This window comes from Phasianus colchicus, chromosome 2 (genome assembly GCF_987193195.1).
Source record: "Phasianus colchicus chromosome 2, bPhaCol1.hap1.1, whole genome shotgun sequence".
Taxonomy (NCBI): Eukaryota; Metazoa; Chordata; class Aves; order Galliformes; family Phasianidae; genus Phasianus; species Phasianus colchicus.
Window position 1 is genome coordinate 48,314,353 of NC_143437.1, and position 13,274 is coordinate 48,327,626.

The 13,274-nt window shown below is 37.4% G+C and overlaps 1 protein-coding gene across 5 annotated transcripts in view; it reads left to right on the forward strand.

Annotated features, from left to right (window-relative positions):
- PLEKHG1 (pleckstrin homology and RhoGEF domain containing G1) overlaps positions 1–13,274 on the forward strand; it is a 127,089-nt gene that overhangs the window by 32,942 nt on the left and 80,873 nt on the right. For 2 of the 5 annotated variants that reach the window (XM_031611976.2, XM_031611982.2), the window contains one exon: positions 1,407–1,481. The exons of 2 other annotated variants lie outside the window; for them this stretch is intronic. In XM_031611976.2, the coding sequence (XP_031467836.2) occupies positions 1,433–1,481 (49 nt within the window). In that variant the 5' untranslated portion in view covers positions 1,407–1,432. Of the gene's footprint in view, positions 1–1,406; positions 1,482–2,650; positions 2,670–13,274 lie in introns of those variants that run through there. One more of the 5 variants, XM_090135586.1, reaches the window with a different exon arrangement.

A 13,274-nucleotide genomic window follows, 5' to 3' on the forward strand; every position in this document is an offset into this window, starting at 1 on the left:
AGAGCTTGCCAAGTTTTAGAGTTAGTTGATGTATTAATTCTATTTAACTGCTTAGTGATGATAAGCACAGACAGTTAGTTTGGAGGAATTTGTTTGAGCAATAGACTACTTTTTAATACCATTTGGAGTGTATGTTTCTGTTTTTCAGCAAATTTATAAAGCACTTTTGGAGACTGTTAAGTATTCATAGTTACCTTAATTTTCTGCTGAGGGAACACTCAATTACTCACTTTGTGTACAATGCATCCCATTGTCATTCATGAGTTCAGGTGCACAGACTTTTAGAAAACATTACCTATCATAATAGAAACACTACCACTATTAATTTTAGGGAGCAGAGAGAAAACTTTTTGGCTAGTTCCAAATGCTCAGTTTGTGTCATGTTCTGCAGACAAAACACCTGAGTTATGGACAAAGTTGCTTCATCAGTGGTAATTTCTGAGAAAGAGCTGACAGATTATATCTTAAGTAGAGATGAACTGGCTGATATAGGAAGTCACATGCAATGGAGTTTCCGTCAGCTGAATTTGAATTAGCTGCATTAATGAAATCTTAAAATGTGTTAGTGGATCATAGTGTCACATCTGTCTAAGGTATTTCTAAACTTTTAAAAATATGTGAATTAAATATGACAAATATGATTGCCCTGGTGAGCATGCCTGAAGTTCTTTTAGTGACTTAAATTGCTTAAGAAATCCTACTTTTTTTTTTTTTTTTGGTATAGTTTGCTATTATTGTGAACTCAATTCCTTTATTGGATGCTCGTGTAGAAATGTTTTCATTCTAGTTCCAGTGAAAGAATTCAGAAATAGACATATGCATTTGAGAGCAAAATAATTGAATAGGAAAGAAAATGTTTCTTTTCTTTGTTACTGTTCAGTCTCTGCTTTTCTGCAGGATGGGTTGGGGAGGTCTACCAAACCTTGTGTCTGATGAGTGTCTAAATTCTATGCTGAATCAGCTCTGTTGTGTCAACAGTGCTAGAAAAAGAAAGGTTCAGCGAATTCATTAAGTTCAGCAGCACATGGGTGTAAGCAACTCTTTTGTCCCAGTTCATAGATCTCCACCTAGAAACTCTCTCTTTGCTGAGTGGAAATATCCAAGCTTAAAGACTGAGGTCTACCAGATGTAATTAGTGCTTTCAGTCTACTGTTGTGATTTGTAAGAAGGTCCTTTTGTGTCTACCTGCCTGTAAATAAATACCACTGTATTTATTCACATCCGCGTTACATTCTATGAAACAGTATTGTAGATGAACTCTAGGGAGTTTTATTTACTTATGTATCTTACATCTAAACGTGGAAATGATGAAAGCTGAAAGTTCATCCTGCATGGGGCAGAGGAGTGTCCTACTGAAATATTCTGATTTTTATCGAGGTACAATTTATTTTCTTTATGTCTGTTAGGTTTTACTAAGCCTGTCTCTGCTGAGATGCCAGATAAAACACCAGGTGGTACTGAGCCTGTCCCCAGGAGTGAAGGTGAGTAGTTTTCTTTCCTTCAGAAACATTTCATTTTCATGAAATGAAATAATTTTTGAGAAGAATTAAGTCAGAAAAGTATTTCTTCTCCTGAACTTCCCGTAAGAGAGAGTTGAAAAGACTTAGTCTGTACATTTTTATCTAAATAGCAGTAAACTTTTTCTTATTTTTTGTATAACCTTTCTCCTTCTCTCTGACTCATCATCCTCGGTAATACTGCAGTACATAGAGATGTATAGGGACAACCAGTGGGTTGCTGGTATTTCACCTTTAGGGGAGATGTTCTGTCACATATGAATAAGGAGCTCCTGTGGGATAAGGTCCAGTTTTTAAGTGGGACACTTAAGTCTCCTAAAACCTAAGGTGACAGTCATGAAATGACTGATACAAAGAGGAACTGTGTATCAGTGACTTCTATTGAAACAGGGAAATCTTGAAACATTCAAGTGTTCAGTCTCTCTGAGAATTAGACATCTTGGAAATTAAACAAGTCCGGACACTGCCTTGAGGATCTTGTTCAATACCTTGTGAGTTCTAAGTATTTGCATCTTAAAAAAGTGTTCTGGGATGTAAAAATTAAGCAAATCTTGCAGAATAGCACAAAGCCTTCAAGGTGGCCACCAAATAAGGAAAAGTTTGGAGTAGAGAGATGCTTATTTACTTGGCTAGATGGTGGCACATGGTTCAAGGATAGAAAATTACTGAACATACAAATATCTGTATATTGGTGTACTGGCTTTGGCTGGGATAGAGTTCATTTTCTTCATAGTAGCTGATATGGTGCTATGTTTTGGATCTGTGGAGGAAACAGTGCTGATAGCACATGGGTGTTTCAGTTGTTGTGAAACAGTGCTTGCGTAGATCCAGGAACATCTCTGCTTCTCACATTGTTCTGCCAGCGAGGAGGCTGGGCTTGCACAAGGTACTGTGAGGGAACAGAATCAGGACAGCTGACCCAAAAAGATCCAAAAGGATATTCCATACAACATGGTATCATGCTGAATGGTAAAACTGGAGGGGGAAATTTTCCAGGGCTGCCATTGCTTTGGGAAAAACTGGGCTTTGATAGACTGGTGGTGAACAATTGCTTTCCTTAACTTTTAATATATTTTTTTTTCTTCTATTTTCTTATTAACTGGAGCACTGCAACAGATTGCCAGAGAGGTTGTGAAGTCTCCTTCTATGGAGGTATTCAAGACCCATCTGGATGCTTATCTGTGTGACCTATTGTAGGGAACGTGTTTTAGCAGGAAGGTTGAACTCTATCTCTTGAGGTCCCTTCCAACCCCTGCAATTCTGTGATTCTGTGTGATTTTATTCTTCTGTGTGAAATTCTGTAACTGTGGGACATTGCATTGCTATGCAAGAGATAGCTACATGAGTTAAAATCCTTGCTCTCTTTCCCATAGAACTTCCTCTGCAGCTGCCCATTATGCTTTACTGGTGTACATTTTCAAGCTTTTTGTGTTGTTTAGTAGCTTTTGATATCTGTTTAGTTAAGCACACAAATAATAAAATGTCCTGCACGTTACTGAGGAAATGTAAAGCAGGAAAGATTTCTGACTCCAAATTCAATTAGAGTTATTAGGGATAACGTGGATAAATTCCTCACTATTTGTGATTCATTTTTAAAAAATGCATCCCAACTTGTCTGTTTTTATGTAATTTATACAAAATTCTTGTGAATTGAAGAAATCTCCCATATTCTGGAAGAGATATAAAAAATGATCATCTGAGTCATTAAGAAACTATGCATATAAGGCTGTGTAACTGTGTATGTTATATGTGTATGGGAATACTTATATATATGTAGAAATGAATTTGTACATATGCATTACATAGGCACCTATATACACCTAGTCTTATACAGTGGGCCTTCTTGGGTGTGATGAACTTCACCCTTCATATTTTATCTTCAGAAATCAGCTAACTTTTTCCATCATTTTTGTTTCCAGATCCTCCCTAACCTAATATATCAGATTTTTGGTACAAGAATGAGAAACCTAAAAATAGATGAGGTTTTTCCTATGGATGTTTTGAGGTGAAGAGTATGTTGGTTTTCATGACGCTGTATGTTCTATGAACTACTAGCATTAGGGAAAAAAAAAAAAACCAAACTTGAATAAGTAGAGCAGCTTGTAACATTTTTATCTAGATTGAAGTAACACATCTTCAGGTACTTGGTCAACAACAGCAGTAATGGGCCTAAGTAAAAATTCATACAATAAAATATAACTAACTAAGTATACAGAACAGTGTTGAATCTTCGTTTTCAAGTTGCAGTCATTATTGTATTTTGCTGCATTTATTAGCTTACAAAGTTCTTCAAGTGGGCTGTTTTAAAATGTTATTTAACAGAAAATACTGAGTGAAGCAAAACATGGCTTAATATGTATGCTTTGCTTTTAATCACTTATGAAATTAATCTTTTTCTCTTAACAAAATGAAATAATGAGTAATAATGAATTTTCACTTAGGTCACATTTTGCCCCTATTTTGATATTCTCTTCAGGACAAAACATGCTACTGGTGTTTTCTCATGATACGAGTTAGAATTTCTATACTTTGAGAGATTATTCCTTTACATGCTATTAAAGAACATTATGATACTGTTTGTTCAAAAGAATTGCCAAACATTCCTGTAGCTACTCTAGCACTGACGTGTTAGATAAACTTCTGTAGTCTTTGATCACATGCATCTCTTTGTTTACTCAGCGCTTATACAGTTTACTAGTAAACAGGAATGTTTCACTGGTCCAAAGTGTGACTGAGTCAGAAATCAGAAGTGAGTTAATTCTTCAGGGTTGAAACAACACTGCTAATAATGTTCATAAGCATTTATGTGAATTGTATTAATTATTTCCAGACATCTTACTGATGATTTCTTTTTCCAAAGCAATATTTATTCTATGAGTGAGTGGCCTTTTAGAAAGGTGTGTTTGTTGTTACAAATGTCTGCTGATTAACATTTCACATTTATAAGGGTCAGGTTGAGTTGACCAAATGTTGGCAAGATAACAGATTATCTGGAAAGTTTTAAAAAGTCAGTGTTGCTTTAACCTAGCAGTGCCCCTCCCTGCCTCTCACCCACTGACCCACTGCTCCATATGCTCTGGTTAAATCATGAAGCACATAGAAGCAGACAATTGAGAAATGAGTTTCCTGTAATTAAGTTTCTGTAACTTAGTCCTTGACTTGAGAGTCCCCAGTGAGTGGGCAGATTATTTGCTTTACTGCTGCCTCTTCTGTCAAACCCTTTTGAGTCAACACTTACATTTATAAATGTCACTGCTTGCTTTGTACTGTAGGTAAAAAACAAAAAACCAAAAAAACCCACAAAAAACAGTACCTGGAGGTTCTGTGGTTGCAAAGATGTAGGGGTGTGTGTTTTTCAAGAAGGTTGTGTAGCTATCAAGAAGTGGTAGACAAATGAATTAAAACAAGAAATTCCTCCACATATAACTGTTCCTTAACTGTTTTCCTACAGCAAAGCTATTATATTCTATTTACAATAGATGTGTTTAGAACAATGTGCTATGTCAATACTAGGAAGTGGATTGAGTGTATTTCTGTTTTAGCTTGCAAAGGAATTAGCATTTGTTCTGCTCATGTTTGCTGAATAGTCACTTTTCAACTTGTGGTTTAGTTAACTTTCTGCAATTAGACTGTGACAGGAGTATCTCACCCCTTGTGCAAATTCCTCCTCTCGCACTTGGAGAGAGGCTCCTGTCATTCGCAGCCCTGCTCATAATGGTGTTTGGAGCTGGGCAATCGGTCATCTGCAAAAATTTATAGGAACGTTTGTAGATTTTTAATCTACGTTTTCTTTCAGGGGAATGATAGTAGACTTTTCATCATGAACCATTGATCTTAGGGGATACATTTATTGATTGATATCTTAAGAAAATGCCTCTGATACTAAATGGCCTGTGTAAAAACTGGGTACTTTAACTTGTGGATTTCAGATATATATATTTTTTCTTTTTGTCATGATAGCTTTAAATAGCTGTTCATATCAGAGATAGGATGGGTTGAAAGAAAGCAAATGATGTTTACTTTAGTAGCTGTTTGGAAGGCTCCTGTGCTCTAAGTTTTTTGTGGTGTTAATCAAATGCCTCCCAAGTAGGAGTTTTATGCAAATACTTAGAAGGTAATTCATGGGAAATCTCTGAGGTTTCCCCAGTTGTTTTCTCTGGGTGCTTTTCTATGCCTTAAGAAGCAGAAATTTTTGATGAGAAAGATGTGAGGAAGTTAACCTGCCCCAAACACTTCCTTCCCCATCTCTCTCCCCACCTTCTTTCATGAAGCAAGATCCATTAGTTTACCCAGTTGGACCCTCCCTTACTGTCTTTGTGTTTCGTGTTAGCATCCTGAAGGAAATTCGTGCTACACCTGTGCTTTATAAACAGGCACTGACAAATCCCAGTGGACAACAGGATAACATCACTGCAAAGCTTCCTATAGTAACAGCAATGTTTTTCCTTGTATTGTGTACCTGATGACACTAGTGGGAGCCTACCAGCTGTTACTGTTATTTGTGGTAACATGCATTTAGCTTCATAATCCCTCTGACATATGTTTGCATGCTATTTCAGCTGTAATGCGTGATGTGTTGTGCAGAGAGAACATGCAAGTACAGCCATGTCAGGCTTCAGTGGATCGTACACTCAAATGAAGAAAGTAGCACAATGTATGCCTCTACATTTTGCTAAGAATGATTCTTTCATGGCAGGAGTGACATGGGTAATTCAGGTTAGTGGGTGCTGAGTGTTGCCTCCTGTGCAGAGCTGCAGATGCTTTCACTGGATACATAGCAATGAAATAGTATATTTATAAAGTTGCTGTTACGCTTTGCTATCACTATGCCACTTTTCAAGAATACAAAATTAACTGAGACAATGAAAAATCTTTTATAGAGATTTTGCTGATCTTAAGTGTGTGTGAAATCACAAATAACACAGATACCAACTTTTTACATGGTCTGATACTGTTGGGACAAGGGAGAATGGCTTTAAGCTAAAAGAGGAGAGATTTAGGTTAGGTGTTATGTGGAAATTCTTTACTCTGAAGGTAGTGAGGCATTGGCGCAGGCTGTTCAGAGAAGCTGTGGCTGCCCCCTCCCTGGAGGTGTTCAGGCTCAGGTTGGATGAGGACCTGGGCAGCCTTATTTGGTGGGGGGCAGCCCTGCCCATGGCAGGAGGAAGAAAAATGGATGGGCTTTTTAAGATCTCTTCTAAGCCAAGTCATTCTGTGATTCAATGAACTGTGGTAATAATGCACTATAGGATTGATGGTTTATTGCCTCACTGAGATGGCAGCAAAGACATCAACGCACTGTTAGATGGTGATTGTATAATTGGCCTACCTGATCCTGTTCCCTGGAACCAGTTTGTTTTTATTCCTTGCTCCTTTCTATGTTTCCTGCAGCTTGTTATTGCCTAACTGAAGAGAAGAAACATCCAGAATAAACAGTGTTTATTGTGAGACTTAAAGAAACCCACTGTGCTGTTACGTGCACAAGAACTTGTGGCCATTGGATAACATTAGATATGTGAGATTCAACACAAAAGGTCATGACTGTTTATTCAGAAGATGTTATATTTTGTGTGCTGCCCTGCCAAAGATAGTGTAAATGTAGAAATTCATGAGTTGAAGGGGAGACCAGAGACATTTCTGGAAAAGAGCTCCAAATAGAAAAGCCACTGCAAACCAAGGAAATCCCTTTGGCTGAAAATAGTTAGAAGCTAGAAGAGTGCTTAGATAAAATATAATCATAAAATCATAGAATGGCTTGAGTTGGAGGGAACATTTAAGATTATCTAGTTCCTGTTCCCCTGCTATAGGGGACCTCCCTCTAGACCAGGTTGCTCAAAGTCCCGTCCTTGAATGCTTCCAGGGAGGGGGCATTCCACAACCTTGCTGTGCAATCTGTTCCAGTGTCTCACTATGCTTGCAGTACAGAATTTCTTCCTATTATCTAGTCTAAATATACCCTCATCCAGTTTAAAGCCATTTCCCCTCATCCTGTCTCTACCCACCCTTATAAAAAGTCCCTCCCCAGCTTTCCTGTAGAGCCCCTTCAGCTACTGGAAGGCCCCTATAAGGTCTCCCTGGAGCCTTCTCTTTGCCAGGCTGAAGATCCTTTACTCTGTCAGCCTGTCCGCATAGGGGAGGTGTTTGCTATGTTCTTACTGTCCCCAACAATATAATCTTCATGTACTGCGTTATTTTTCCTTAGTTACTATTCATAGTCTGATTTTGTAACTTCCTTTAATCCCCAATCCAACAATTCGTGCCTTGAAGGAAGACCAAGTGTCTGTATGAAGACAATATCTTAATTCTTTACCCTAGAGGTGACGAAGACTAGCAGGTTTGAAATCTGATTTAGAATGGCAGAAAAGAAAACGGTATGGAATTTGGGTTTTGTATTTCAGACTCCTCACTGCTGTCTAAGTCACTGGGCCATGCTAGGTCCTACTTTTATTCTCAGCTGCCAACAGGATGTTATCTGTTTGTGCTCTTCATGCTTCCTGAGCTCAGCGGGATGGAGGGGGAGCAGGCAGCAGCGGCTGTAGCAACCTTCATCTCAGGCAATGAAGGGTGATGAGAGACAGACTGTTCTGGGCTTTGTGAAATGACAGATTACAGTGAAGCCTGCTCTTCACCAGGAGGTGCATCTGTTGTAATGTCCTGGTTGAGTCACAGACTACAAAGCTTAGCTATTAACTAGTACGCTAACTTGTCCTTGGAGTGCCTAGCATTTCCATTGCCACCCTGGTTGGCTGATGCTTCAGCAAATTCAATTTTGCTCAATGCTTAGTGTCTGCCTTGCTTACATCTCCAGAATGTGCTGCTGACCCTAGAGAAGCCGTTGCAGGTTTATAGTTCTTTTCATGCTTAAAAGGAGTTGAACTACCATTAGAGTTCCCAAAGAAAGACCCTGGATAGAAAACAGACTGTGTTGTCTTTGTTACACTGTAATCATGCCTGAATGTGACCTGGAGTGAAAATGAGGAAGTCCTATTTTTAAAAATGTTGGTAGAATACTTCACATCTGCTCTTTCTAGGTCAGGCATGATAGCCATTGCTTCTCTTGGGATTTCTTTATGGGAGGACTTTGTCACCAAACTGTCACTTTTTGTTAAAGCAATTAGTGTTTACTAGATTACACTTCAGCAGTACTTAGAGCACCCTAGAGTGATGTAGTTATCATGGAAGTTATCTTACCAATCTATATCAAAATTTATTTTCCTAGCCAGTGTCTTGTTGAGTGGAAACATGAACAAGAGAAAGATCTCCAGACTTCTATCAACTACACAGGGTTAATGTCCAGACAGTGAGTGACAGTAGCAGTTAATCTTTCTGTCAGTGTTTAACACAGTAATGGGATGTAAAATAGATTTAAGTACTCTGAAGTCAGTAGTTTCTTAAATGAAAATCAATTTTAATCCCTCCCAAAGTACTTTTGAGATTTCCTCCATATTTTTTCTTCCTTCTTTATTAAACTGACACTCTACAAATTTGTTTTGCAGATCACCAATTCCCCAGTCCTTAGCCAGCTTTAAAGGATGTTGAAGGATAAAAAGCAACTTATCCTATTAACCTAGAGGGAACTACAACTCTTACCATAAATTAGGTTGTGATGGTTACATTCTTTCATCTTGAGGTGACTGTTGCCTTAAAACCAAGAGATTCGAGGTGTTAAAGATGCAAGGACATTTTGCTCTTTTAGAATCATGGAATCATAGAATCATTTGAATTGGAAGGGACTCTGAAAGGCCATTTAGTGCAAATCCCCTGTAATGATCAGACAGCACAAGTACCTCCCATGTATTTACTGCTTTACTCTGAAAAATCTTGACAAGATTGCTAGTATCAATTATCACTTAAGAATTGGTTGGTTGGTGTGTGTCTGTTGTTTTTGTTGCTGTTTTTGTCTTTTAGTCAGCTCATTATATGTCTGGCAGTAATTTTGGGCTGTGCCAGTAACACTAGAAGTGGACTGAGAGGCCTTAAAATATCCTAAATTTAGAGAGATTAACACAGAGGAAATCTCAGTTGTTAGGTTTTGCTTTTTTAATTGGCTGTCCTTAGTTTAATTGAGCTTAAAAAGGGAGAAATTGTTCCTTGCTGACAGACAAGGAAGGGAGCTAGCTTTGATGTTTTATGAGCAATAAAATATTAATAGAAGATTTTCGCATGTTTGAGTGATACCTCAGATTATTTATGTCAGTTTCTTGAAGAGTCAGCAAACTGGCAGCCTGATTGCAGTACTATTGAAATACTTTCTGACCACAGAAGGCAAAGAAGGGTGAAGGTGGGAGATTTGTTCCTGTTGTGCTATTTCCAGGTCCTTTAATGCTCTGGGCAAAAGACTGAGTGCATAGGAGGCTTCTAGTCTTGAGATTAAAGCCATAATATGTTCTGGTAACTGCTCTGGTCAGAACATGCTGTGAAACTGATTGTGTAGAAGACAACATTAATAATCACTGAATCCTTTGAAAATAGCAACTGTTCTTATTTTGGCTTTTTGGAACAGTACTTAATATAAAATGTCATTATGCTCGTCTTGGCAGTGGTCCCCACAACACATATTTCACAGAATAGTTCAAAATAGACACAATTATCAGACACAATACACAATTTTTTTCTCATGTCCATGAAATGTATACTGTACTTCAAATGGTGGAAGGACTAAGAAATAGTTTAAGGTGATAAGAACCTGAATATAACCTCTATCTTAGCGAGCCTGGACTCTCAGAGTTCACTGGGAAAGCCAAGCAATCCAAGTTATTTGGGTTCTGTTATGTCTAGCTTCTGCCAAGATAGTTGTAAGCCACATGCCTCCTCTCAAGTCTGTTTGTAAGAAGGGTTGCTATCAGTTTATACAGTTGTAGTTTTCACTGTGTAAAAAATGTTGTGTTGATGGTTAAGTCTTATCTCATGAGAGGGTTTGTCTTTTACAATGAAAAGCAATTTTTAAGAATCATGTAAAGCATGAAGTTAATCATTGGGGAATTTTGCCTAATGTCTGGCCAGGAGACTGTTCTGTCTAGTCATATCCAAAGCAGGCCAACATTTCTAAAGATGGGATGTCCTGTCTTGATTTTTTTTTTGTTTTGTTTTCTTTAATTAAATAGACAATCAATAGGCAAAAGGAAATCCTTGAGGAAAATAGAACTTTGCTATGACTCTCTCAGAAAGAAAATGGCTGCTTTTCAAGATTTGTCCCTGATTGGAATCCCTATCCACTGAGACAGTCTTGGTTAAGATTAGATTCCAGCCCTAAGAGCTGCCTGGACGTTTCAAATGAAGCACAGAGAGCAACTGCTTTGGGCCTAAAGTACATATGCATACATATAATAAATATAAATGCATTTTTTTCTCTCTGATTTTTAGGTGGATTTTTTGAGGGTTTTTTTTATTTGTTTGCTTTCCCCCCCCTACATTTAAGTGGTAGTAACATCAATTCATGTTTTTAAAGGTTATCTAAAGCCTCATAGGCCTTCTACTTCCAAAGAAGTGACAGCATTAATTAGAGGCACTGGCCTACTCTTACAGCACCTGGTTCTTGAGTGGGAAACTGAAGGTTCCCAAGGGTTGTGTTCTTCTAAGACTGACCACACAAATGTTTTGTGAGCTGCTAAAATAGGCAAAGTATTGTGAAAGATTTGTTCTGTGTCAGCTGTTAGATATGTGAAAGAAGATTTTCTTGAGATCGAAGTCAGTCATAAACTTGTTGCTCAAAAATATTTATGAATAATGTCTGATGTTCATTATAAGATCCTATTTTTTACTCAACTGAAATGTTCAGCAGTTCCAATAGCACAAATGTGTTCCTGTCTTCTGCTACACTGATTTATTTTCATCAAGGATGGGAACTGTGCAAACCTGATAGAGCTTTGACCTTAACTGAGACTGTGTAGTGTCATGGCTATGGGAGAGTGAACCAAACCCACCAGAATTACCACTCATTTCTGGGTGTAGTTGTGTGTTGTGTGCTCCTTTTTATGAACAGACGTAATAAGAGGTTGAGCCTTTGTTTATAGGGCAGGAAATTCTTCCTATCTGTGCCCTCCCTCAGCTTGATTGCTTTTTATTTTATTTTGTTTTCATAAGCCCTGATGATGAGAATCTGACTCAGCTCTTTTACATTCTCCTTTTTTTTTTTTTTTCCCTTCTTTTTTGAGACAGAACATTTAAATGAAACTTATTTGTTGTTTTGTTTTCTCATGTCTCTTTTTTTCTTCCCCTTTGTATTTTTGTCTTCTGTTCCTCTTTGGTGGTGCATTTAGACCTGTGAGGTATTTTCTGGGGCCCCTTCTTTGGCAGGTAGGAAAATCAAAATTTTGCTGTGGAAAAAAACAAACATGCATAGAAACAAACAAAAACCAAAAGCACAAGGTGTATTTGCCTTTAAGTTTTATGAATTTAAAAGCCCTGGCACTACTGTTGTGACTGAATTGTATGATACCAAAATTGAAACAGGCTTGCACTTACCTATGGTGGGAAAATGTCACTGCATTGTTGCTGCTTCTGAATACAGACAAATAAAGTTCTTTTATAAAATTGTCAAAGTTTATAGGTGTATTTACTTTACAGCTACTTTTATAAGCTACCCACACCCTTCTCTGCATGTGAATGAAAGAACTCAAAAGGACACACTGATAATGTCATACCAGGAAACCTTTAATGAAACACACAGAGAATGGACAGGGTGGGGGGGCAAGAAAAAAAGCTTGGGAAAAAATCCTACTGAAGGGAATAGAATGGAGGGAGAAATGGGTAGATACTTCTGTAAGCTCTGATATGCTACTTAATTCCTTGGTTCCATGTCTGAGCCTTTGCAATTCTTCAAGAAATTAATGTGAATTAAAAAGCAGGGAAAGCAAAACAAAAGTACAAGCAAAAAAAACTGAAAACAAATAAACAACAACAAATAATAGGTCTTGCAGAGCTGGAAGTACTGTTGTTGATCAAAATATGTCCCACATAATCCTTTTCTGTTAAATCAGATTCTGACAAGTTTGCTTAAGTCTGGGTGTATTCATGCAGTCTATTTTTCAGACTGAGTTTGTAACGAAGTTATGATATATGAAAATCTCAGTTTAAATATATTAACCTGACATCTTTTTTTACAATGTGTAAAGAAGCACAACTGTTTGATATTTCAATGTATATATGGATTTAATTTTTGTTACAGTACAGTACCTGGAAGTAGCTTTTCCACTTAAGTGTTGAGTTCAGCTACTGTGTATTTCACCTGAAACACTTTGTAACAGGAAAGTTTTGAAGAACTGGTGATATTTGTACTCAACTACCTACAGTAACATTTGTTAAGTCATTATCAAAAGATTGTCACTTTTTTTTTTTCTTCTTCTCCTCCTCCAACCAAACAGTGTCTTTCAAGTCTTGGATTCAGAGTGTTTAATGTGACTTTAATGCATAGCGCTCCTGCACAGCTGACATCCTCTCCTTAAATTCAAGTTTATGAATATCTACAAAACCATTACATATGAGGCATTCTATATGTGAAAAGGATTATATGAATATTTTTGATACTTTCTTCTCTAAGTATAAAGATAAGATTTTAACTGCTTAGAAGTTATGAATCTTTGGAACTTAAAGGTCTGCATTGCAGAAGTGTTTTTTCCACTGTAACATACTTCCTTTTAGAAATAGATTTAGTCTTTAAAGTAAAAACTTGCTCTGGAGAATCAAGCATGATAAAGATAAATTAATTATGTTGTTAATTCAGTCATTTCTCTACAAATATGTCTTATGTTTAACTTC